Source organism: Puntigrus tetrazona, chromosome 13, assembly GCF_018831695.1.
Source record: "Puntigrus tetrazona isolate hp1 chromosome 13, ASM1883169v1, whole genome shotgun sequence".
Classification (NCBI taxonomy): domain Eukaryota; kingdom Metazoa; phylum Chordata; class Actinopteri; order Cypriniformes; family Cyprinidae; genus Puntigrus; species Puntigrus tetrazona.
The window spans coordinates 13,977,914-14,005,828 of record NC_056711.1 but is presented as its reverse complement, the minus strand read 5'-3'; the positions used below and the strand labels follow the sequence as shown (position 1 = coordinate 14,005,828).

General features: G+C 39.7%; 1 protein-coding gene across 4 annotated transcripts; it reads left to right on the top strand.

Annotated features, from left to right (window-relative positions):
• The first annotated feature begins 50 nt into the window (after positions 1-50).
• pcnx1 (pecanex 1) lies at positions 51-27,737 on the top strand. 4 transcript variants are annotated; one of them, XM_043255452.1, is made up of 36 exons: positions 51-306; positions 2,367-2,581; positions 3,996-4,101; positions 4,697-4,730; positions 5,263-5,331; positions 6,573-8,183; positions 10,173-10,296; positions 12,146-12,339; positions 13,281-13,374; positions 13,764-13,821; positions 14,029-14,276; positions 14,365-14,518; positions 14,604-14,636; positions 15,322-15,493; positions 15,717-15,827; positions 16,642-16,733; positions 16,859-16,968; positions 17,149-17,254; positions 17,367-17,459; positions 17,839-17,989; positions 18,106-18,247; positions 18,453-18,630; positions 19,243-19,351; positions 19,439-19,568; positions 19,653-19,711; positions 19,800-20,015; positions 20,924-21,177; positions 21,503-21,733; positions 22,146-22,246; positions 22,352-22,502; positions 22,579-22,809; positions 22,902-23,176; positions 23,247-23,419; positions 24,175-24,629; positions 24,709-24,849; positions 25,824-27,737. In XM_043255452.1, exons 1-36 carry the CDS (start codon positions 154-156, stop codon positions 25,962-25,964), a joined length of 6,915 nt encoding a protein of 2,304 aa, XP_043111387.1. In that variant the 5' UTR covers positions 51-153; the 3' UTR covers positions 25,965-27,737. The 4 variants fall into 4 exon arrangements, with proteins under 4 accessions (XP_043111387.1, XP_043111388.1, XP_043111386.1 ...); XM_043255453.1 differs by having other exon boundaries at positions 10,167-10,296; positions 14,044-14,276; XM_043255451.1 differs by having other exon boundaries at positions 10,167-10,296.
• Positions 27,738-27,915: the final 178 nt, after the last annotated feature.

Below are 27,915 nucleotides of genomic sequence, written 5' to 3'. Positions count from 1 at the left end.
CTGCTCGCGAGCTGCCGGGTGCGCGCGGAGCACGATGGGACGGGAAGCGCAGCGCTGGAGGACCACAGAGAAGAAGATGGCTGCGACGGGGCTCGACGGGCCAGCGCTGTACCTCCTGCTCCGAGACGGATAGAGAGGGGATAGGGGGCAAATATGGGGTCGCAGACCCTCCAGATCCTGCGGCAGGGCGTGTGGGCGTCAGTGACGGGAGGATGGTACTACGACCCCCATCAGAACACCTTCGTGAACGCACTTCACCTTTACCTGTGGCTGCTGCTGCTCTGCCTCCCGTTCACGCTCTACATGGTGAGAGATGCAGCCGTCGGTCTCCCCCTTCTCTCCATCTATCAGTCGTTATCAGTCCTTCTCTGTCTCTCTGTGTTTTTCTCATTCTTTACCCATCTCTCCATCCCCCTCTCTCTAACATCCTTGTTCTTCTAGCTCATCTCTCTATTTCCAGTACCCACAGGCTATATGCCTCTTCCCTATTTCTTTTAATCTCTTTTACGGTGTTTCCGTGGTCGTGGAAAACCTAGAAATATCGGGTGATTTTAAAACTGTGATTTCCAGACCTGGAAACGTCAAGGAAATTCTGTGTATTTTTTTTTCTGGTTATGCTCAGCTTTGTGATGTTTCATTGCGATGGGGCTCTGCTGTCGGTTTGTTGAAACCACCGAATCTGTTCTGGGGAGTATTTGTTTTGGTTTTGACTGGGTTTTTTTTTTTTTTTTTTTTTTTTTAACAGAGCTGGGTATTTCTGACATGCTGTCATGAGGTTTGCTCTGTGTTTGGTCTCTGTCTGCTTTAAAGGGATAGTTTAGTCAAACATTTGTATTCTGTCATAATCTGCTCACCATTGTGTCCTTCAGAAGCTGCATGAAGACATTTTGACGAATGTTGAAGAAAGACACTAACTTCCCTTGTTTAGAAAAAAAAACATAAAACGGAAGAAAGAAATTTTTTGCCTACTTTAACGCTTTGTCTTTGATTTAATAATTTTGGGTTTCCAACATAAACTTTCAATGGATAGTTCTTAAAAGACTTATGAAGTCTTATGAAGAACCTTTCCCCCCTACAATAATAATATAAAAATTATATAGTTCCATAATTTTTATTAGCTGAATATTAAACATTATACTCAGTCTTCAGTGTCATAAATCAGAAATCATTCTGATATGCTGTTTTGTTGCTCAAGAAACATTTATTATTATTATCAGTGTTGAAAATAGATGTACTGAATAACTAATGATGTGAAATATCGTTCCTTTTTAAAAAAAATCTTACTAAACCCAAACTTTTGAATATTGACACCATAGGTAAAAACTAAAAACCCTTCTTACCAACCCATTGTGGCTTTGTTTATAACACATCAGCTCACTTTTAGTATACTTTAAGTGTAGTTCTCTCACCTCTGTTTGCCACATTTTACCATATTTAAACTAATTCTGTTTCCTTCTTTGTTATAACAACGTGTGTTATAACATCCTGTGCAAAACATGCCTCTTCAGCATGAAACGTACTCCTGTTTGCATGATGTGTATTATTTTTAAAGCCGTGTTTGTTCTGTGGGTGAAGTATTAGGGCATGTCTATGTGTTAGTGACTGGTGCCGCTCTGTCCATATTTAACTTTATGCACAGATTTCATTTCCTCTCAGTTGCAGCTAATCAATATAATTTAAAGACCCCCAGTAGTGCTCCGATCACTGTATCAATAAACGGATATACGTGTTTTTGTGAATGAACATCGATGAGTATTGGTCTGGTTGTGTGTCAGATATGGAGAGCTGTTTCGGTGGGGGTTATGGTGTTGGGTGGCTGTGCTAGAGACACAGATGTCTGTACGGTGCCAGGCTGTTTTTAGCTTCTGCCCTCTGGTTGCGACTGAAATATTGTTGCCTCTTTTCATAACCCTGTAACTCTGTATAACACAGTCCTATATATGTGTATGATATTTATACAACAGAGGGATCCTAATAGGCTGGCATATGTGAGCATATTAGCTCATTTTAGTCTTCAGTGTCACGCGCTCCTTCAAGATCATTCTAATTAGCTAATTTGGTGCTCAAGAAACATTTCTTATTATCATTTATTTTGAAAACGGTTGTGCTGCTTAGTGTTTTTGCAGAAACTGGTGGATTTTTTCTTTCTTTTTTTAAAAGTATTCTTTAATGAATACAGAAGAACGGTATTTTAGAAACGGATCTGTTAGAACATTGGTCTCTTTGGTCTCATATTGTCAGTGCATCCTTTGCTGAATAAAAGGATTATTTTCTTAAAACATAAATAATGTATAATAGCTCAAAACCACAGTAACTGCTTGTTTTCTCTTCACTGAAATAACTCTTGTGTCTCTTTCTATGTGTAGGCCTTGCCCCCCACAATGGTGATTGTGGGGATCTACTGCGGGGTGATAGCAGGTATGTTTGCGCTGCTGAAGGCAGTGAATTATCGCCTGCACACTGCGTTGGATGAGGGGGAGGTGGTGGAGCTACGGGCCAAAGGGAGCGAGGGACGGGGCCAGGGGGCAGAGCGCCAACGTGAGGGTACCGGCACCCGACAGGAAGACTCAAACGGGCCTGGGTAAGAATCATGGTTTACTCATAAGCCATAGCAAAATGTAGTGAGTCCGCTGTACAGTAAACGGGTCGGATTTAGCCTATGAAGGCTTTGGAATGGGTTTGAATCATTTTAGATTTTGAAACGTGTCATAGTCTGAATCATCCCAAGGCACGAACCATCTCAGGATTTCGGTCTTCTCAAGAAACAGTCTGATTTAGTTCATTAAAGTGATGATTTTTTTTTAATCGTCTCATGTTTTGATTCTTTTTGGGAGTCTTCACGGGACAGATTCCGCTCAGAAAGATTCTTGTTCAGCGCAGTAAAGTTTTGATTAAAGGGACAGTGTTGCTCAGCGGTAGGGATGTTTCTGAGAACTAATCTGCTGTCATGCTGGATCCATTCATCACCCACTGAGAGAGAGAAAAAGGGAGGAGGGACCGGGGTGAGTGAATCAGGAGAACTGAAATAGAGCCTTATAAACCAACACGCACAGGCTGCTGCTCTTGTTCGTTCACTCAGAGGAGTCAGAAACGTTCAGAGGTGAAATAATTGCTAGGTTGCATATTTTCTACGAGAGCAAGCATTGCTGACCGAGTCAGAACACATTAAACACAGTAACTCAAATCATGAAACAAGCATTTTAGAAAAGGTTTCCTCTTTACAGACAGCAACAACTTATCATGCGCTAGAAAGGAACACATAGCTTATGTTCTTGCATTCTTATCTATATGTAAAAGAGAAATAGATTTAAGAGCCTCTTAAAAGGACTATAAACACACATCTGGAGGGGCATTCTTGGTTGTCCAGGTCTGTGCATGGTAAGACCGCTCTAATTAAGAAAATATTGTTCTGCTTTGGGCCGTTGATATGAAGAGCTCATGTGTTCCTAATTTTCCCAGAACCGCAAATACGTCTTGAATGAAATAAATGAACCACCCTAGCGGCACCAAATGGAATGGCAAAAATAATGAAATCAATGGATGCTGGTTTCTAGCTGTGGGATTACCATTCACAGCTAAATTTGATCCTTTTGGGGGCCAAGCAATATAAACCTCCTAAAAATATTAAAAATAGTATAATCTCCCAAAATGTGAGGAGAGGAGGGGTGGATCTCTCTGCCTAATGGCTGTCAGACATTAGATAGAGAGACGCTAGAAATGATCTGCTCTCTGCCGGTTCCCGAGCTGCTGTGCAAGTTTGATCATAAATGACATTGTTAACTCTCTTGGACCCTTGGGGCTGTTCCTCTGTTAGTGTTGCTAGGTAACTAACCTTTTGTGTTTTTGTGTGTGTGTGTGTGTGTGTGTGTGTGTGTGTGTGTGTGTGTGTGTGTGTGTGTGTGTGTGTGTGTGTGTGTGTGTGTGTGTGTGTGTGTGTGTGTGTGTGTGTGTGTGGTGTGTGTGTGGTGTGTGTGTGTGTGTGTGTGTGTGTGCAGGGATCCAGGGGGTGGAATAGAGATGTCTGATTTTGCACGGGAGGAGACACCACCGGTCGACTGCAGTTCACGAAACTCTTATGTAGGAATGGACTCTAACCATCAGGTGTGTTTGCTTTTTTGTGTGCATTGCTTTTTATTTTGCTGGGGGTTTTTTTTATTGTGAAGCACTTTATCCCCCGATTTGATTGATTAATCCTGAGATGTTTAATAGTAATAGTTTAATTTAATGTCAATTCCTGTACTGTTAAAATAAAAGCCTTTTTTGCATGTACTGCACTGATGCTGAGGTAAACTTTGTAAATATGAACGTTATTAGCTATTGGTGTTATTAACTAAATGGTGCTGTCCTGGTTTAGAGTCTTTGTCTGTTTGAGGGCAACCCTTCAGTCAGAATCTCTGCCTTTCGCTGCAGTTTAATTGGTGAAACCTCAGGGGTGTTGTGTTCTGGCTTATTGTAGTACTGCTTGTCCTAGACTGTCTGTCTGTGTGTTGGGTCAGAAACTGTTTGTTGAATCCTGAAATCATTGAGCAGAATCTCAAGCTGAAAGTCATGTCAACTGGTTATGTCATGTGATTAAATGGCTGTGATGTGTCTGCTAAATTAGTAACAGTAATGGGAAGTTACAAATGTCATGATCTCATGTAAATGACTCATCAGAGCTGTTTCATTGATCTTAACCATCTCTCTCTCCCTACAGATAACATCCCATGGAGGCTCAGTCACCACCAAACGTGAGACATAGATTTTATTTTTTTAAACTTCTGACATTTTTTGTATCTGGTTACCAAAAAAAGGAATAGTAGAAAATTTAAAATTCTGTCATTATTTACTCACCTGCATTTAAACAAAACTCTTGTCTGGCAATAATCTTGTTTCTTGATCAATCATTGTTGATTATGTGTGTGTGTAGCCTAAGATGACAGCAGCAGGAACGTTACGGGGTGTTCTTAAATGTTCACTAGAAGTTGTATGACTTTTTTGGGTTGTTAAAAACTCAGAGGACACTGTGTTGTGAACCAGGTTTACTGTAGCTATAAATAAAAGTGGTTAGGATCAAAGAGAAGAGTTTTTTTGCAGACAGCAGCGATATGTCAGAAGACCTGCACTACTGCGGGCACAGGCCAGGTCAGGGATGTGTTTGAGTAAAGTTGCAAAGGTGAGCGGGGGAGAGAGAGAGAGAGCGGATGTGTTAGGTTAATGAATAAGTTATAAAATTTGACCTTCTCTGTCTCTCTCTCTCTCTCTCTCTCTGGCTGTTTGCAGGGGCAGGTGTTGGAAAGGCTCCCGATGACATCAGTTTGAGTTTGGCTCAGAGTTGCAGTCAAGACCAAGGTGTGCATCCTAATTAACATCAGCTATAGAATAATGCAATGCAAATGAGTCTGTTTAACTGAGTCTGTTTGTATTCTTAACGACTGCAGTTTTATTTACCTGTAAAGTCTTTCATAAAGGCTGAAAACTCATAATATAGAGCTGAAACTTCTCTAACATAAAAATGGATGTCTCTCCAATCCTAAAGTTTGTGATCCGTATAAAAGCCTTTTGTGAATAATGAGATGACAAAGAGAGGTAACGTCAGCACTGCACACTGGGCATATACGTTCTAAGGCACATAAAAGACCTTATGGACGGTGGTTTTTGGATAGTGTGCAGAATGGCTTCTTGGTAATGGAGTTGTAACTGATTTTGGCAGAGGACTGTATCGCTTCTTAACACTACATTAGTGCTCAAGAAACTGTGTTTATTATGGATTTACATAATTACATTTTGACTTGAACCTGCTTTAAGTGTTTAAACATGTTTTGGGATTCAAAAACTGCTACATGTTGTCTCTGGGCTTATTGTTAAATGTTGGACTGTAACGCAGAATCATCATTGATCCAATAATTGAAACGTGGCTATTTGGTTATTGATTAACTTTATCATAAGGCCTGCACTGTCTAACAATACATGAACATTGTTGCAAAAAACTCTTTTTTCCAGTAAACAGCTGGTATAATCATTATATATGCACACTGTTCCATTTGGAAAGATGCAAGCCTAGCTTCTGAATGCCTAAACTAAAGATTGTTAACTCAGCAAGTCTTCATTCACTAAGAAATTCTAAACCACAATATTTAACATGTATATAACAACTGGAAAGTCTTCAAAATGTAAAGCATATGACTTACATGATTTAAATCTAGCAGAAACTCCTGAAGAGTCCTCATATTTGTTTTGTGACAGATGTCTATACCTGCACCTATCTACAATTTTCACTTATTAATGTAAAGTTTCAACAGTTCTATACTTTTTCACCATTTTTTCTGATCTGCTGTCAACCCTGCAATTGAGCACACAAGCGTGTTGTTTGACTCCCATAGGAATGAACTGCCCACTCCCCTGCTCTTGCCCTGTACCAGTGTAAACACATTATAACTGACATTTATAATTTTAAGTGAAAAAAGGAAAGTCACAATTAAGAGCAAGTCATTCGATTTTTATGACATAACCTGCTCCAATACATTGATTGCAATTTTGTCTATGTCAATGTAATTTTCTTACACATTTTTTATATTTCTCTTTTCCTCTAGATTTGATGTCGGACCCAAAGATGTTCTGCCTCGTCTCAAATGACTCTTTTGCCTCCATGCAGCCATCAACCTCATTGGCGCAGGACCTTTATGGCTCCACCCCTCACCCTTTTAGTCAGTCCCTCTCCTCTTGTGACACCGAAATTACTGCCCATCTTTCCACCCACTCACAGTCTTTTCGGAAGGAGTCATCCCGACCTCGCGGATTGCCTCGCACCTCGAGTTCTGCAGGATCTGCTTTTCCAGATCCTTCTCTGCCCGAATTCAGCCTATACCCTCCACCCCGTCGGGGAGGACTGGATCCTGTATGTGAAATGGAGGCCTCCAGGTCACAGAGGGCGACGGAGAGCTCCGAGCAGCCAGACTCTGGGACTCCCAGCACTTCAGGAACGGAGTGTCACAGATATCATCCGAAGGAACGCCGCAGGATATCACGGTCTGTCTCCCGTGAGACAGGGGAAGGAGAGTGTGCTGGGGAAGGGGGATCTGGGTTGTACCAGTCAGAGAGTGTACGAGGGGGTCGCGAAAGAAAAAGTGGACGGAGTGCTGAAAGTTTGCGTAGTTTAAGTACACGAAGTAGTGGCTCCACTGAGAGCTACTGCAGTGGGACAGATCGGGATACCAACAGTACTTTAAGTAGCCTGCACAGTGAGCAGACCAGCTCCACACATGTAGAGAGCCTGCTGTCGCTGTCCGGGGACGAGAAGGTAATTGCGGGACATGCCAACCCGCGTAATTCTAATGTGGCCTCGGGGGAGGCTAATAAAAACCCCCATGCCAACGAACTTGCAACCAAATTGCCCGTCGGCGATGCTCCCAAACCTACAAACTCAGAGGGCCAACAGGGGGAGGGAACTGTGGAGGCAGCATCAAGGACTAGCGTAGATGTCTCTGCTGGTCTCTCCCACCAGCACCAGGAGGCAGAACTAGACAAAATGCATCCCAAAACAGCCAATCTCGTTCACCGGGCTGCCTCCTCGTCCGCCGCCAGCCGCAGTGGCCGGCGACGAAGCGGTAAACAGCGTGCAAGCAGTTTTGACGCCAGTAGACACCGGGAATACATTTGTGGACGTGGCATGGCAAAGCCTCGCTCTGCTGTGTTCATGAAAGGAGAGGAAGACTCCAGTGATCAAAGCGAACTTAGTTGTGCCTCCAGCCTACACTCCACCCACCAGCTCAGCACAGACTCCTCATCCAGCACACCCCACTCCTGCCCTTCTCCCGAGGATCGCCGCGGTCCCTCGCTGCGGGCCAAAATGAACAGTCAGAAGGACAAGGAAAAGGAACGGGAGAAAGACAAGGAGAAGGGCAAGCGCAAAGCTTCGAGGCGCACTCCGAGTACAGGCAGCGCCAAAACTCACGCCCGGGTCCTGAGTCTGGACAGCAGCACTACTGCTTGCCTTAATGACCCCCACCATTTGGGGGCACCAGCAAGTTCCAGACCCCTTACCACCTCCAAGTCAGACCTGGAGGCAAAAGAGGGGGAGGTGTTGGATGCGGCATCGCTGCTGGGAAGAGCCTCTCAGCTTGAGTCAGTGACCCGGTCGAGAAACAGTCTGCCTTGCCCTATTTCCCTTGGTCACACTCAAGACGCAACCACAGGATCTCGAGGTGAGCACACAGCAATGCAAGTTTATACATGCATTTTTTCGATAAGGGCTGGGAAATGATTCGAGAAATAAATGATTCTGTCAATATTTACTCACCCTCATGTCATTCCTAACCTGTAATTGCTTCCATGAATCACAACAAGAAGTAGTTTATCAGGATATTCACAATCTTTTTTTTTTTCTCAATGAATGGTTACCTGGGGCTGTCAAAGTGCAAAAATGATGAAAAGCTTTATAGAATACCCAAGCCATAAGACAGTTTTGGGTCAGGAACAGAATTGCATTCAAAGTCACAATGTAATAGAAGTAAAGTAAGATAATTTCATTCATGCTGTTTGATGTTTGCATATATTAAAATATGGAATGACAAGATGTGGCATGGCAACTTTAACATAAGTAATGCAGAGGCTCAGTAGTACATTACACTGATGGTGACCAAATCTGAAAAATTCAAGACTTTGTCTATTCCACACAAAGATATTTTTCTTGAAAGCCATTGGTCACCATTCACTTTCAATGTAAGGCAAAGAACATACAACGTTCTGCCCAACATGAAAAGAAAGAAAATCGTAGAGGTTTGTAATAAAATAAGGGTGAGTAAATGATGACAGCATTTTTATTTCTGGCTGAACTATCCCTTGTAATAGTGATCTCCTCCTGAGATCAGTCTGAAGGGCTAGACATGTGAAGTCTTCAGCAGGTCAGATGGATGTTTTTCGGCAGAATGCAGCCGATCAGATAAACAAGCTTTGCCCAGAAGCTAGTAGATGTATTTGTAGTGTGGTTTGCCAGTGCAGCTGTGACCCACAAACCCCTACAGAATTACTGAAGTCTTACTCTGACAGCCTGTTGAGTCTATATATGGAAGATCTGCAGGGTTTGTTCTTTCCTCTGGTTCACAGCTATCATGCAGTCTTTTTGCAGTGAATTGCAGAGTGAATAAGAATTTAGTAGTGATAAATAATTTTGGCCCCTTAAATACAGATTTAAACATTTGCCTGTGTTTCTGTGTTTGGAAGCTCAGAATGTGATGTATAAAGACGTCTGATATTCTGTGTGTATGATATTTTTTCTTCTGTTTGTTGAATGTTTAGGGTTGAAATAATAGCTCTGTACATTTCTGATGTGAGATGTACCAGTAACCGAATTGTGTTTGAGGGAGCATAGTCTAATGTTCTTTGTCATGTTTGTCATCTTCTTCTAAAGCGTATTACTCCTAAACTAACTGGTCTAAACAACATAACAAAAGCATTGTTCTAGAGTAAACCATTACGTCTTGGTTTGAAGCCCTTTTAGTCCAGCATGAGATTGTTTAGACTGTTTTATTGTAGTAATAAAGTTTTACTTTCAGTGATAAGTCATCAGATAAGGTCAAAGTTCATCTGCAGTGGGAGTGCTGCAGTTAAAGTACATGTTAAAAACTGCTCGCAAAGGCAATGCGATTAACTATCTGGATGTAGGAAGATGACAAAGCAGGTTTACTGCCTTTATATTATAGGGCAGATTAGTTGGAAAGATTAGCTTGAATTGTACTTTTTTCTTTTAATCAGAATAAGTTGTATGTAAGTTGTATGCAAGTACATTTCTGCAATTGTGGCCACGTTCAAAAACTTTGCTATATAGTTTACATAAAAAATGTATGTAAATACATTACAAATAAATAGAAATATTGAAAATCTAAATATTACTTATTTTTATATACTTATTATATATTATTAGTATATAATATTTTAAATACATTTTATTTACAATCTGGAATCTAAGATTAAAAAAAAATGTTTTACTCATTTTTGTTTTGTTCCCCAAATACCATGTGGCATTAAATGACATGGGTAAGCATCAGGCACTTTGCATTAGTGTTTGATGATTCTTGTGTGTAGTCTGGTCTTGCATGCAGCATTGCATGTTTCTAGTTCAATGAAAGCTCATTTTTGGTGGCTCCCCTACTGATGGACTCCCTCCTGCCTTTCTCTTCTTACGGCAGCCCCAGGGAATGACGACACTGTCACATTTCGCCGAGAGCGAAGTACGTTTCGTCGGCAAGCAGTGCGTAGACGGCACAACGCAGGAAGTAACTCCACACCCCCCACCTCCCTCATCGGATCCCCACTCAGGTACGACTCACCCGGGGAGCGATTGGCTGGCTGCAGAACACCAGCTTTGGCTCACCTTTACTGTCCACCTAATGACTCCTTTCAGCACATTTCATATGCTTTCTTTTTTGCTTGTACACCTTTAACATTTCCTTTAACCTACCCTCAGGGAAACAATGACCAATGAGCTGGTATAGGAAGCCAACATTCCTGCATGTTGCCTTTTCAATGCAATTAAAGTCTTATTTTTGTTCTTGCATGAGTTGTTTTAGAACTACTTTTTATGTTTTTTCTCTGTATCTATTTCTTTCATGTGCTTTCACTTATTCTATCCTGTTCTTATGAACCACGTCACATGTTCACACACTCACATGAGAGACTCCCGGAGAGTTACAGTCACCACATCCTTCTCTCACATACAAAATCTTCCCATAACCCCCAGACACAGTCATTCTTGCCTTCATAGACAGCTTTAGATGAAGAGAGTTTTGAGTGCTTGGTTTCATCATCAGGCCCAGGGCATGTCTGTCTCTCTCGAAGTATCATGATTCTTTCACTTAACTTCCCTAAAATCTCTCAAAGGCTTTGTTCAGACAGGCAGCAAAATCTTGTTTATTTAAGATATGCTAATTCATTCATGCCAACAACAAAAACATAGAACATGGACATTTTAAAGACCTTATCCTAAGAGAATTCACACACAAAAGTTTGTGTCCTAAAACTGTCCCAGAATTAGCTATCCCTCATAAATACTACAAAGCACAACCTTTTAACCTTTAATTACAGTTCACCATTTTATTCACCAAAGATGTATCGAAAACAACAGTAAAGACTTTTTCTCAAAAGCTGTTCTTATGAATCCTGAAAAATGTATGACAGTTTCCACAGAAATATTAAGCAGTAACTATTTTCAATTATAAATGTTTCTTAAGCACCAAATCAGCACACTAAAATGACTATGGCATTTACTTTCTATTGAATGGTAAATGAGCAAGCAAGTGTATGTTTCACAAACACCATCCAAATAAATGTGTAAACACTGATGCCTCTAATGCTTATGTTGCACTGATGAGTTCAGCAGTTTTCCATTATCTCTTTCCAAAATGACAGTCAGCAACTCTCTTATTTCGCTTGTTTTGCTGATGCTTATGTCATTACTATGACAACTTGTGTAGATATTAGGAATGTGCCAAACTAAATTTTCAACACAGACAAGTCGGTTGATTGCCTGAGTGACCATTCAATTAATCAACAACAAATAAACATTTCTGATTTTGCCGCTTGCAAGATCAGATCTAAAAAAAACAAATGAGATATTTGTGCATTGTGAGCAAAGCCATCTGTTTTCCCTCACTCTGCTTCTACCTGGTGATGTTTTGTTTGCACACACACACACAAACCTCAAAATCGCTCTTGCTTTTTCTGGCGGTGAAATTAGAATACTCATCCTCTTCTCTTCCCGTTCAGCAGCCCTCTCATTTTACACTTCCTGTCAGCTCTCATAACACTTCCAGAACCCCCATTCCTCTGTCTATCACAACCATCTGTCTGTTTTTCTCTCTAAAACGAGACCTTGCACTTTCTTCCAGCATTTTATTCTGTTTTTGTCAGCCTTATCTTTATATACACAAACACACATCCTTACTTTTACGTTATGGATGGGCAAAAGTATTTAAACATTCAGTCCTTTTTTTGTCTCCCAAAACATTTCACAGAACAACAGTCTCCAACAAATCTAGTTTTAGGGTAGTTTTGGGAAGTCTAAATGCGAGTCTTATTACAAAGTGTTATTTGATATCATTATTTCTCTTATGCCCAACATTCGAAATCTGTTACTCATTCCGAATCATGCATATTTTTGCTCCTCCAGTCTGCAGGAAGCTCTGAGTCAGGTATCTCAAGCTTCAGGGTCACAGGTCAGAGGTCAGCCATCCCGCACGCCGTCTCAGGTGACGGTATTGAGCACTAGCGCCTCCCTGCTGGTCAGGAATGGAAGTGCGCAGCTGGAGGGCTGTCTGGATAAGGCGTCCACTGTGGGCGTGGCCAGCCTGCAGGATGAATTTGGTATGCACTGTAAAACTGCCTGCTGTCTGTCACATCACCTTGCTATTGTCACACCTGCCTGTTTTATTTGCATCCTGTGTGTCTCGCATTTGCATGCTGTCTGTCACACTATTTGTCATGCCTGCATGCTGTTTCTTATCACATTTTATTTGCATATCATTTTCAGTCAGTACGTAAATATTCGGTCAGCATGCATCTGTAGGTCTTCATCATACTGAGAGGTTGTATTGGCTGTGTTTACTGATTCTTCTGCATGCATTTGTGTGTTTGAGATAACACTGGTTATGCTGGTAACATCATGATCTTATAGGCTAGCTGATTTTGCATGCATGTAAGTGTGACAAGGTCTTTCTTTGATCAGTCAAACTCTTCCATGGTGGTCTAGAGGTATTGATGCACTCCCACTGCTGCGGTTAAGGTTTGCTTCCGGTCAGGGAACATGCTTGCTTATTTCCTCCCGTGATCAATAGTGCATCTATATGTCTATAAATATCTCATTTTTGAATAGACAAAGACATCGAAATCATGTTATAGTGGGTTTTATTAGCTTATGAGGCAAACATATTAAAACAAAAAAGGATCCTCTAGAGCTTATTTACAACTGTTATTAACTTTGGTCTTGCTGAAGAACAATTTCATAAACCTGCACACGTGTATTAATGGGCTTTTAACAAATGAATTTGATTTCATTTGGTCAGGTGACTAAATGATTGGACCCAGTTTACACCTGTATTTAGTGTTTTCTACATGTGATCAGATCACATAATGGAAACCATAAAAATGTACGTTGTTGAAGGCTGTCAAGAGTTTTTTTGTTTTGTTTTTTTCTTCAAAAACTCTTTTATTGGGGATCAGTGCCCTGTTTGTGGCAAAAAGCAAATATGACCCTGTGTGATGTCTGCTATGTGACCCCTGACCCCTTGTGTGTTTGTGTGACTCAGGGAAACTGACCCCACCTCTCTATGAAGTTGGAGGATGCGACATGTCCCTGGTGAACTTTGAACCTGCAACCAGACGAGCCTCCAACAACCTCTGGTGAGTTATAGCCAGTGTTGTTATTGTGATCCTAAAATTATTCATATTAATATTTTAAAAACATTTATGTAACATTTTACATTTAGTTTTGGGTAATGTTGTAGTAATTTAGTATATATTTTTATTAGTTTTTTCAATATTTCTATATAGTTTGTAAGTCATTTTAATATATAAAGCTGATCTAAATAAAATGTAATTAACTATAGTTAAAGGGTTTTTTTTTTTTTTCATTTTATTGCAGTAAACATTTATTTTATTTCAAGTAAAAGGTTTTCTGAATGGTTTTAGATTTAGTTTTAGTTCACTACAATACAGCGCAATGTACAGTATAACCAGAGCCCAAAATCCTTTGTAGAATATCTTACAACTAACAGTCTTTCTCTCTGCAGGGAAACAGACTCCCACCTTTCCAGTTCTACCTCAGTTCGTTTTTACCCTCATGACCTGGTGAGTGCTACTGAACACACACACACACACACACACACTAAATGTTTTCTTTATGCAAACACTCAGAGATATAATTCAGCCACAGACTATAAGAAAATACACTGTCATGCAGTATGAGATTATGAACTGCACACAATAGCGCTTGTGTGAGAAGCAGCACAGTTGAGACAATGAGCTCTGTGTGTGTGTAAACTCACCCTGGCTTAGTTCTCCTTTCCTCAGATGCGTCTGAATCGTTTGCTGTCCATGGACCCAGAGCTGTTGGAACAGCACGACGTGGACGGGAGTCCTGACCTGCAGGAGGCGCCGCACCGCTCACAGGACTCCACGCATAATCACACACACTCACACACGCACCCACACAAAACCAAGCAGTACTACCGCCTTTGGCTGCTGCCGTACCTGTGGGTCGGGCTGCACTTTGACAGACTCACATTACTTGCCCTCTTTGACAGGTACACAAAAACACACACATTATTGTGTATTACTGATGTGTCTCAACTGTGTCCTGATGAATGCTTCATGTGTTTGTGTGTTTGTCAGGAACCGGGAGGTTCTGGAGAATGTGCTCTCAGTGGCTCTGGCGGTTCTTGTGGCCTTCCTAGGTTCTGTGCTGCTAGTTAATGGGTTCTTCACTGACATTTGGGTCTTTCAGTTCTGCCTCGTTATTGCCAGTTGCCAGTACTCATTGCTGAAGGTAAGAATCACACGTTTTTCAAATAAGCACCAATTTAACAAATTAACATTTTTAATGAAAATTTGTCTTTCTGTTTTTCAATCAGAGTGTACAACCCGACTCTTCATCACCAAGACATGTGAGTAATACACATTCAAACGCAATAATACACACTTAATTACAATTAGCTAAACGCATGTAGATTAGTGCTGGAAAAATAAATGTTTATTTTAGTGATTTAAAAGGAGGGTTCATCCAAAAATAAGTCTTAAGTTGTTCCAAACCTATATAAATTTCTTTCTTCTGCTGAACACAACAGATGTTTTGTATAATGTTGGTAACCAAGCACAAACTTTTTTTAAACCTGAAAATGATAAGAATGATTCTTGAGTACCAAGTCATCATATTACAGTGATTTCTGAAGGATCATGTGACTGAAGTAATGGCTGCTGAAAATTAGGCTTTGCCGTCACATGAAGTTTAGTTATCTTTTGAAACACATTAAAGCCAAAAAGTTGCATTTTAGAGCGTAGTAATATTTCACAGTATTACTGTTTCTACTGTTGATTGATCAAATAAATGCAGCCATGATGAGCAAAAATACTTCTTCTTTCAAAAACGCTGGTCATTTTGCCTTTTGGTGTATATTCATGATTGTATCTGTTATTTAATTAATAGCACCTAACATGATAAATTGTGACTAATTACAGAAAATGCATTTTTTTATTGGTCAATATAAAAAAACATTTTAAGTTAAATGACAGATTGGGGGTCTTAGTTCAGAGATGCAATGTTTTTCTCTCCCTCTGTGCGTGTTTGTTTAGGGTCATAATCGAATCATCGCTTACAGCAGGCCTGTGTATTTCTGTCTGTGCTGTGGGCTGATTTGGCTGTTGCACTATGGGAGTGTAAATAGCAGCTCCACTGCAGTGTCTCTGTATGGAGTTGCTCTCACCAGCTCCGTCCTGCTGTCTCAGGCGCGGGATCTCCTCATCGGTGAGCGTTGATACACACGAGGACATAAATTCCCAGCTGATGAATATGTAGCAGTTATTGTTTTGCTCTTTTATTGAAATCAGCATGCTGTACAATTTTTCTCAGCATTTCTGTAAAAGTGGAAAGTCATTCCAGAGCTGAGTACAGAGAAAATCCTGCTGATGTGACTAGGCTGAAGCGCTCCAACTTTACATTATCTCTCTCTCTCTCTCTCTCTCTCCAGTTTTCACCTTGTGCTTTCCCATCATCTTCTTCATTGGGCTGCTTCCTCAGATTAACACTTTCGTCATGTACCTGCTTGAACAACTTGACATTCATGTCTTCGGAGGAAACGGTAAAACATATGCACAACTTTACATTAGAACTGGGAAAAATAAGCACATACATTGATTGGTTGTTTCTGAAATTTTACATTATTACTATTTTATGTATTTTTTTATTTTAATAATGTAGAAATAGTGAAATGTTGAAATTAACATTAACTAAGATTAATGAATGCTTATTATTTCACCTAAATGTTGATAAATAGAATGTATGAAAAGGTAAAATGTTACCAGTGTTTAACTATTTCAATACGTTTCGATTAAAGGGTTAGTTAATGACAATTCTGTCATTAATTATTTACCCTCATGTCATTCCAAACCTGCAGCTGTCTTTCCTAAGTCCACTGTATAAGTCCACAGTATTTAATCATGTGATTTCTCATTGTTGTGGTAGTTTTATGATAAATCAGTCTCACTAATTTGATCTGAAGTAATTACATTTTGTCATATAATTTATTAAGTAATTCTAAACATTGTGAGGCAGATGACCACATTCTGTGATCAAATACTATCAACATGTTAACATGCTCCACAGCATGATGCAGTGCATTTAACTATAACTGCTTAGGATTTAACATGCGTTCCCTGCGTTTACGGACAGCAAATCAACACATAGTAAAATTTGAATGGTGTTTTTATTGTTTGAATAATAATTACGGATAAAATGTTCACCTATTCGTGCACACCCCTACAAAATAGCTTAATTTATGTACCCGAAAATGAACAGAGGTCTTACTATTTATTTAAAAAAACAAAAACAAAACTGTGTTGTTTTTAGAGGTCGGTTTTTCAAAGACTCATTGTGATGTCTATCTTCACTCCCAGCATGCACCAGTCTGCTCTCAGCTCTCTATAGTGTTGTGCGCAGCATCATCACCATAGCGATGCTCTATGGGTTCTGCTATGGTGCCCTAAAGGTGATGAATCACTCTACATTTCTTTTTGAATTCTTTCTGGATTTCAGTTGTGTTTGTATGGATGCCGGATTGTTCTGTGTTGAGCACATTAAATATTCCTCTGAAAAATAATGTTTGTTTTTTAGGACTCGTGGGATCCTCAGCACATTCCTGTGCTTTTCTCAGTGTTTTGTGGGCTGCTGGTTGCCGTTTCATACCATCTCAGCCGCCAAAGCAGTGACCCCTCTGTTATCGTGTAAGTCTTGTTGCGAGTGTGTGGGTTTGTTTTTGATAAATAAATAATTTGTGCGGTTTTCTGCTTTAGGTACTTTTAAGTTCTTTGAGTATGTACTTTTGAGGACCGTTTGTTGTAGTTAGTTTGAATTTAGTGAATTTTAATATTGTCCTGTGTGTGTGTGTGTGTGTGTGTGTGTAGTTCATTAGTGCAATCAAAGGTCTTCCCTAATGTGAAAGAGAAAAATCCAGAGGATCCCCTATCTGAAGTTCAGGATCCTTTACCTGAGAAACTCCGCAACTCTGTGGTGAGCAATATAAATCTCACAAACATAGATAGAAACTGATGTAAATGGACGCAAATATTCTCTTCTGTCTTGAATGATGCATCTGTGTCTCTTTATTTCTCTCTGGCTACAGAACGAGAGGCTGCAGTCAGATGTGATTGTGTGTGTCATCATTGCTGTCCTGTATTTCGCCATCCATGTCAGCACTGTCTTCATTGCCTTACAGGTAAAACCCTGTTTAGAAATACAGCATTGTTAAAATTCTCACCAATACCAATATGCTGATAATTATTTGCATGTTGTGGTTGATAATTGATCACTGAATACATACATACATACATACACTATACACACACACACACACACACACACACACACATATAATAAAATACATCAAAATGACATCTTATATTACGTACAATTTAAGATTTTGTCATTTTGATGTTCAAAAGTTGTAGTAGAGGCTGCTTAAAATGAATCTATCACAGGAATAAATGACATTTTTAAATGTACAAAACGTATTTTAAATTGCAGTAATAATCAGAATCAAACGATAATAAATAGCGAGTTGCTGACTGTTCTGGTCCCATGTTCTTCTTTTCTAGCCTTTTTTGAGCTATGTTCTGTATGGTCTGGTCGGGGCAGTAGGGCTGTTGACTCACTACCTGTTGCCCCAGATGAGGAAGCAGTTACCCTGGTACTGTTTCTCACACCCACTGCTCAAAACCAGGGAGTACTATCAGTTTGAGATCCGGGGTAAGTCACAAATTTAAGTTCTGTAAAAATAGTTATTCTGCTAGAATTTAGTTTTATGTTTTCAGAATTAACAATACTGGATTGTGTGTGCATGTATGTGTGTTTTCTATGTGTAGGTGCCGCCCATGTCATGTGGTTTGAGCGCACACACGTGTGGCTGCTGTTTGTGGAGAAAAACATCCTTTATCCACTCATTGTGCTTAATGAGCTGAGTGGCAGCGCACAGGAGCTCGCCAGCCCCAGGAAACTCAACACAGAGTCAGTATTTACTCTTCTGTCTGTCTTCCTGTCTGATGTCTTTTCATTCATTGTTAACAGTTGTTTTTTATTGATGAACTGACTGTCTGCTCCTCATTGTTGTGTATTAGCTCCACATTGTTCTGCACTATCATTTACAAGAAGTCAATTAATTCTTTCTCTCTCTCTCTCTCTCTCTCTCTCTCTCTCTCTCTGTCTTTCTCAGGGTCGGGGCTCTAGTGATAACTATCGCTGGGCTAAAGCTGCTGCGTTCTTCCTTCAGTAGTCCAACATATCAATATGTCACTGTCCTCTTCACAGTCCTGTTCTTCACATTTGATTACCAGCAGTTTTCTGAGACATTGCTGCTGGATCTTTTCGTTATGTCCATTCTTTTCAGCAAGGTCAGCCTTCAGTCCTATAGCATCAATTCTTGTCTTGACCTTTCAGGGGTTTGATGTAGGCTATAATTACTGATGAAGTACAGACTTGTGATATTGTACTAACCTTTCCAAGCATTTCCAAGTCAGTCCAGACTCCAGACACAGCTTAAAGTCACTAGCAATATTCTGGTAGTTATGTATCCAAGAATTTTGTAGGTTGATCACTAGGAATAGATATCTAAAATACTTAATTGGTCAGTTACAGCTGTGGCAACCAAATTTCTAATTTCATGCATCTCATCACTTTAGGCACACTTTAGTCGCTATTTATATTTTATTTTTGTAAAATTATGTATTAAGCAGAATATCAAAATCAGTTATTACAGCAGAGCAGACCCCCGTACTCTGTAGTCTTTGTAGCTCAAATCAATATATTATTTTATTTTTAAAATGTATTTCATTTCATTGTTTTAGGTAAAAAGCCATATTAAGCAGTGTAATGTAAAATGGTAAACAAACCCATTAAGATGATACCACCCCTCTCTGCTTCTCTTACATTTTATATTATTGTTGTTATTCAGAAACTGTGCAAAATGTCTATTATCTAACCATGTGATGTGTTGTCTTTTGTAGTTATGGGAACTCTTTTATAAGTTAAAGTTTGTTTATACCTACATCGCACCGTGGCAGATTACCTGGGGCTCTGCCTTCCATGCCTTCGCCCAGCCGTTTGCAGTGCCACGTATCCTAAACACAAATTGTGATATGGATTTAACATATTTCACAGGCTTTGTCAAACTCTGTTCTTCCTTGATTCAGTCCCCTCCAGACTCTGCCATGTTGTTTGTACAGGCTATTGTGTCTGCTGTGTTCTCCACTCCATTAAACCCTTTTCTTGGCAGTGCCATTTTCATCAGCTCCTATGTACGACCTGTGCGATTCTGGGAGAGAGAATACAAGTAAGATGCTCTTGAATATCAGCATCTGCAATTTTCTTTAGCTCACAAAACATTTATGAGATTAATATAATTTTTGTGTTTCAGTACCAAGCGGGTCGATCACTCCAACACTAGACTTGCTTCGCAGCTTGACAGAAACCCAGGTACGACTAGATACGTTATCGGTTGTAAATGTGGAATTGTTTGTAATTTGCCCGTGGTGAACTAGTTTTGCATCTCTCGTGTTGTCAGGTTCAGATGATAATAACCTGAACTCCATCTTCTATGAGCACTTGACGCGGTCGCTGCAGCATTCTCTGTGTGGAGACCTGCAGCTGGGCCGCTGGGGAAACTACAGCACCGGAGACTGCTTTATCCTGGCATCTGATTACCTCAACGCTCTCGTTCACCTCGTCGAGATCGGCAACGGCCTCATCACTTTCCAGCTCAGAGGACTTGAGTTTAGAGGTGAGGAGAGGGACAGGGAAAAAAAGATGAGAAAACACTAAATAAGTAGTTACAATATACCATTCAAAAAAATTCATTTCTGACTTCATATAGAATTTATGAAATTATCAAAGATAAAAGTAAAAGATATTTAAAATGTTGATAAAGTTTAATAATGCTATTTTAAACAATTTCTGTACTTTTGACCTCCATGTTCACTAAGAAATCTTGGAAAAATGCATCATGATTTCCAAAAAAAAAAATGCATTGATAAAAGCAAAAATGTTTCTTGAGACTAAAATTAATGTATTAGAATGATTTTGGATCATTGGGCACTGAAGTAATGGCTGCTGAAGATCCTGCTTTTTTAAAATATTTTAAAATAGAAAATAATAATTTTAAAATATTAAAAATTGTGAACATATACTTTGTGGCAAAAACACGAAAACATATTACTGGCCCCAAACTTTGAACGTTAGTGTAACTTCTGGCCTTTATAGGTCTTGAACATGTAACAAATTGGATTTTGCTTGATTTTACTTGCTCTTTTTAAATACAATGTCTCATGTCCTCTAAATATAGAAATGAAAGCTTTCTCCCTAGTCCACTAAAACCGTTTGTAGAAATAAAAAAAACATCAAAGAAGCCTCAAAATCTGGTCGTTCAGAAATCAATAAGTTAGTAACATTAGTAAGATTTACAATGCCTGTTTAGTGTTCAACATTTAGGTGGGGGTGTGGATGCACACATTGAGGAGGTAACTAATCAATAATAGAAATCATTTACGTATCTTCAATGCAGTGTAGCTAAGAAAGCCCTTTGTATTTCCAGGGATCATACAAAATTTTAAACAAGTTATTAATATTAAAAGGATTATACAAGTCTACTTAAAATATTCTGTTTCATTTCTTTTCCTCTCTCTATCTCAGGGACATACTGCCAGCAGAGGGAGGTGGAAGCGATAACGGAGGGAGTTGAAGAAGATGAAAGCTGTTGTTGCTGTGAGCCCGGTCATCTCCCGCATCTGCTGTCCTTTAATGCTGCGTTCGGGCAGCGCTGGTTGGCCTGGGAGGTTCTGGTCACTAAATACGCCCTGGAGGGCTACAGCATCACTGATAACAGTGCTGCCTCTATGCTGCAAGTGTTTGATCTGCGGCGAATTCTTACCACCTACTACGTTAAGGTCAGCAGATAAGTCTTCCAATCCTGTTACAAACTGCATAATTGGCTAGGCGAGATTAAAGGAACGCTTTTTTAAAATAGGCTCATTTTTCAACTCCCCTAGAGTTAAAAAGTTGAGTTTTACCATTTTCGAATCCATCAAGATCTCTGGGTATGACAATAGCACTTCTAGCTGCAGTGTAGATTAATCTGATTAGACCAGTAGTATCACTCTTAAAAATGACAGATGAGTTTTAATATTTTTCCTATTTAAAACTCGACTCTTCTGTACAACAAAAATTATGTTCTAAATGTTTTTTAAATTTATTTATTATTTATGTTTGTAGGGCATCATTTACTATGTCATTGCATCTCCTAAACTGGAGGAGTGGCTGGCTAATGAAGCCCTTCTGGAGGGCTTGAAGAGTTGCGGAGAGCGAAACTATGTTGACTTAGATCCGACTTTTAACCCCAATATTGATGAAGACTATGATCACAGACTGGCTGGAATCTCCAGAGACAGTTTCTGCTCTGTCTACCTCAGCTGGATCCAGTACTGCAACTCTCGGAGAGAGAAGGTAAACTCATGTTTAGCCACACAACATATCAATAAATATTTAGTGAAAAATGAATCTATGCTACCATGTAAAAATTGATGTATTATGTATGATTTTTTTTTTTTTACATTTTAAAAAGCTTTTTATACTCACCAAGACTGCATTTATTTGATATATAATATAATTTTAAACATAATTTATTCCTGTGATGCAAGGCTAAATTATCAGCATTATTACATTTTATTTGTACTGCTAAATATTTTTTTGTGGAAACAGCATAGAGAATGTGAAAAAAATTGTCTTATAAGTAGTAGTAGTATTGAAAACAGAGTCATGTCGTTCTTGCTGTTTAAAAGTATTCATGTCTGTGAAGCTATAGTATTTGTAAACACATTTTTTACCTTCCTGTCATCTGTTTGTCTATTTCTTTCAGCCACTGGACAGTGAGAAAGACTCAGCATTGGTTTTGCTGTGTTACGGTCTGTGTGTTTTGGGAAGAAGAGCTCTGGGAACTGCATCTCACCATATGTCCAGGTGGGGGAGCAAAATCTTTTACTCTGCTGGAGCATTTCCATGAAGCTTGTTATGAAGACATCTTTTGAGGTTTGTTTGTTCTGATGGTGTGTGTTTGCGTTACAGCAATCTGGAGTCTTTCCTGTATGGCTTGCATGCCTTGTTTAAGGGAGATTTCCGTATCTCGTCTGTAAGAGACGAATGGATCTTTACTGACATGGAACTCCTGAGGAAAGTGGTTGTTCCTGGAATTCGCATGTCACTTAAACTGCACCAGGTGGGTGTGAGACTTTAGATATTATTATTTCATGCTTTTTGAGTATATTGTAACCAGATTTAAACTCTCTCTGCAGGATCACTTCACCTCCCCTGATGAATATGAGGAATCTTCTGTGTTGTTTGAGGCTATTTCTTCGCATGAGCAGACACTTGTGATTGCTCATGAGGGTGACCCGGCCTGGCGCAGCGCTGTCCTGTCCAACTCTCCCTCCCTGCTCGCTCTCAGACACGTGTTAGACGAAGGCACCAACGAATACAAGATCATCATGCTTAACAGACGCTACCTCAGCTTCAGGGTCATAAAGGTGAGCCGGGATAAATGGCAGGTTCAAATGGAAGAAATAACAACTCATTTTATTAGCGTATAAATGATTTTTCCACGTGTGCACATTCTTAGGTGAATAAGGAGTGTGTTCGGGGCCTGTGGGCGGGACAGCAGCAGGAATTGGTGTTTTTGCGGAACCGAAACCCGGAGCGTGGAAGCATCCAGAATGCCAAACAAGCACTACGTAATATGATCAACTCTTCATGCGACCAGCCAATTGGATATCCCATCTATGTGTCACCCCTGACTACATCTTACTGTAATACACACCCCCAGCTGGGACACATACTGGGAGGACCAATCAGCATCGCCAACATAAGAAATTTTATCGTCAACACGTGGCACAGGTTTGTGTGTGGATGAATGATTGAGAATGGACATGTTATGATTGTCATACTAACAGCTCTCTCACTGCAGACTGCGTAAGGGCTGTGGCGCTGGCTGTAACAGTGGCGGGAATGTTGAAGATTGTGATGCGGGTGGCTTGTCGTGCGGCAGTGGGAATTCTGGGAATTCTGGGACAGCAGCGAGTGATTCCCAGCACAGCTCAGGACCCACAGTGCTGCACGCTTACACTCCTCATTCTCTGGGTAAACACACTATCAGTGCTTAGATACAACATACTCGTTGAACACACACAAACACGTTAACTGTGTACTTTGCATATTTAAATATAATGTATTTTGTAGTGTAATGAGGCCTTAACTGGTTATTATTTGCAGATACTTTATCAGAGTTTTTAGGTGTAACGCCACTCTTTATTTCAGATTATAATTTTTACTTGTATAGAAAATGCTTATTGATTTAAGAGTTTGGGGATTTTTTGCCTGAAAACGAGACAAACAATCTAAGCTAGAAAAGCATTTTTTGCAGTGAAGATGGATGGATGGGTAAAAAAAATAAATGGATGGATGAATTGATCAATAAAAAGGTAGAAAATCAGATGGATGGCTAGATAGATTAATGGTTGTATGGATGGAGGAATAGATACATGTGTGGACAGATAGAATAAAAAGATGATAAATTAAAAGATTGAAAAGCAGAGGGATGTATGGATGGTAGATTAGTGTAGAGACATGGATGGATGATAGAAGGATAAAAGCATGATGAATACATTAAAAGATACACAAATGGATGGTTAGATAAATTATTTGGTGGATAGACTGAAGAATGGATAAAAAGATAGAAAGATTTGGAAAATAGATACATGGATGGTAGATGAACAAATGGATAGATTAAAGGGATTAACAAATGGATAACAGGTGGATATGGATAGATAAAAAAAGAGATAAACGGATGAATAGATAGATAGAAAGTAACCTACGGTCTCTCTCTGTCTCTTCAGGTACGAGTCAGAGTTCTCAGTCAGTGCAGTCTGGTCTGGTTCGTCAGTCTCCTGCTCGTGCTTCTGTGGTCAGTCAGTCATCCTCGTATCGTCACAGCAGCAGCCGTCAGTCTTCACTCCGCACGTCTGTGACGGGTCTGGAGCCCTGCAGACGTTCCTCCAGCAGTCAGCTCTCTCTCCGCACGCTGCCCACCTCCCTCCAGCTCCGGCTGGGCACCAACGCCTCGGCCGCCATCCCCGACCCACCGGGCCCCTCCAGCTCTCTCTCAGCCCACTCCATCCCGCCCTGCAAGCGTCACGCCCACACACTCGCCAGCCTGCTGGGAAACGAAGCCTTAGTGCTGGGGACGGACAACCATCCTCACCCTCACCATCATCTTCACTACATCCACCATCATCATCACAACCCCTCGCTGTCCTGTCTGAGAAGGGATGACATCTCCTACAGGGTGCAGGTGAGTGTCTGGCTTTCTCCTATTTGGATCTTAATAGTGTGAAATTTGTTGTAATAATGAAGCATATGCATGTGTGTAGATTGTGGATGTCAGTCAGGTGTTGGATGTAATGAATCATCCCAAGAGGAAGGAGCTGGTGTGGCCAGATGAGAGCATGAGACTGAGATCTGGACGAAACTTTTGGAGGGACTGGTGTCCCCTGGAAGGCATGGAGGGTCACGTGAGTACATCGCACAGCAGTGTTGAAATTGTTAACTGATTAGAAAATTGACACATTTTATTTTGTGTCACCATACTTGTTTGTGTAACTACTCATGTAATTGCCTTAAATAGAGTAAGCATGAAAATGTTTGGTGGCTCCTAAATCTTGAGATGCACACCAATGTTTTTTTTTCTAAGACATATTCATAAAAATGACTTAAATGTCCTAATTGATCTATGGCCTAATAGAGGCTTAGACTAAGCCTTGACTATGAAACCGGGCTATAGGTTTTAGTAAATGTACATATTTTACAGATAATCTTATACCTTCATCTGCCTAGAGAATATATTTATGTGAGCATTATTTATGGAGTTATAGGTTGTCTTTGACAGTGTCACTCTTGACATGTGTCATATATTACATTTCTGTATGGGTCACACACACTTTTGGCTGCTTCTCAAAACGTGTGATAGAATCTGGTGCCTTTTGGGTAGGTCAGACAGTTCAAAGAACTTTCCACACTTTCAAAGAACATGTTCACAGCCTAGATTGTACATATTTAACATAGAACATATTTAAGAACCATCTTTAATACTTCATACATTTTTAAAGCATGACAAATTTAAAGACTGTGTCCCCCAAATTCCCAGTAATTCCATGCCAAAAAATAAAAAGATTTTCTCCATTTTAATTATTTTTTCATTGGGTGAGTCAGAAGCATCACAGCTAACTACAAGTCCACTGTCCAGGTCATAATTTACACCAAAATTAGAAAGAACTCAAGCATACTCTAGAACCATATTTTAAGAGGTTTTTCATAACAATCATGTTTCCTCTGATTAAAATGTTGCAAAAGAACAATAATAAGAATTTTGCGATTAAATGCTCGTAGCATCTGTTGTACCAACTCTAGGGTGTATTTTAATGGTAATAATTTCAAGACATCCTCTCTAATATCCTAATTTGCCAATGCTCACTCTCTCTCCTCATAGGTGGTTCATCGTTGGGTGCCTTGCAGTCGTGATCCGGTTAGTCGGTCTCACATCGATAAGACCATCCTGCTGGTCCAGGTGGATGATAAATTGGTTCCCATTATAGAGACGGGAGTGATTGAACTGGGGGCAGAAGTGTGAGGATGCACTCGTCTGATGTCAGGCCAGAGGAAGAATGAGGCCACTCTCACTTCCAGCTTCTGATCAGGGCGCAGGAAGCCAGGGGATCGTGCAAATGGAGAACATACACACTCACACACGCTGCAAGAAGCACACTTGCTCAAATCTGGACAGAAAGCTGCCTTGCTCTGTGTTCCTCAGATATGCTGCATGAGAGATCAGCTCCTGTAAACTCTAATCTCTCTTTCTCTCTCCTTTACGAGCAGCTGCGGTTTCGTTCTGTTTTTTAGGTTCTATGCATCTCATCAGCTGTCCGTACACACATGCAAACTCACAGGGAACACTACAACCGAGCTTGATGTACACGCAGAGAAGAGGTTTTTTTTTTATTTATTACAGTTATAATTAAGTTTTATTTTGTATTTTTGCCAAATTAAGTCAGGTGCACAGTGCTGACCTGGACATGCAGTGAATTATGTGACAGACTGTGTTTTATAGCTGCCAAGACAGATGAATGACGGTGGGGATGATGATGATAAAAACAGAAGCAGGCGCTTCTGATACGGAGCATCCTTACTCTTCATCCTCGTTTATTTTGTTGACGATCCATTTGATAACGGCGAGGTGTTATGAGAAACTTTAACTTGCACTATGATTTGTTTTGTTTTTTGATTTGCAGCTGTGCACTACTTTCTAAGATCACACATTATTTATTCCTTCACGGTTTGAATCGCCATGGTTACCGATGCCTTTTGGAATGCAAAATGCGAAATCATCGACACACATTCGTTTCTGCCGTTTTGACAGTTTTTTCTTTAGCTTGAGGACAGAAGTGGTTTTTAACCACATGTAGTTATGTATGAATATATAAATGTGTCTGTAAAAAGATTTGGCTTTGAATATTTATTATTGTATTTACATTTTGTTATATTGTTTTTCATTTACAGGACAAATAAAGACAATGCATAAATATTATTTAGTCCTGCTCCCGAGTGACTGATGGGGTTTTATTACGAGAAAAATGAATTGAAGTGCATCTAGGGCATGAACTCGTATTCATGTGATTTGGGGACGAAGGTTGCTGCCCTTTCAAAAAGCCATGAGACGTTATGAGATGACACTAACCACTGAATGTTTAACAAGGAAATGGGTTCATTTGCCAAACATTTTTTTTTTTTTTAATACTGATACTGAAGTGCAGTTATTAATTGCTTTGGCTGTGATCACTGGCATAATCTGTATATTGGTGCAATGTCTTTAAGATGAAGAAAAGCACTCAATAAATAAATCTGATATCTTAAAATAGAAAAAATATAAATAAAGAGCTTTGGGGAAATGTTACGTTTCACATTGTGCTAAACCTGTTTAACTGGTGTCCTGTTACACTTAGGTACTGAGATATCTGAGATATCTTAGATATCTGAATTTTAAAGTAATCCTGTAACTACTCCTGATTGTGGAGTAGCATTTTCTTGACATTTACACTTGCTTTATCAGATATTGGTAACATTATATAACTAAAAAGCAGTTTTTAAAAATACTTAAATGGCAAAAACATTAGATGATAGATAATTATATAGTTACGACTGTCACGAACCTTTCATAAATGCTTAGATATCTGATACTGTGTTTGTTGGGTGACAAACTTTGTTTTGGAGGAATTACTTGATTTGAGACATGCATGAAGTGTTTCGGAAGTGTAGTTTACTTCTATGCAAAGCTGAGCTATGTCAAGAAGAAAATGCAGAATTTAAAAAAAAAGGTAAAAATTTGTAATAAAAGGAATTAGAAATCCATGGTCAAATTATTTGTCAAATTTTTAAGTGATCAAGACATTTAGCTTTTCTTTGGCAAAACATGCAAGATCAGAATTTATGTTTTGTTGAAATAGCTTAGACTAGATAGGGTCTCTATAATAGTGTAAGCTATTATAGGGAATTTTTTTGAGGAAGAACTATGCATGTGGTTGTCA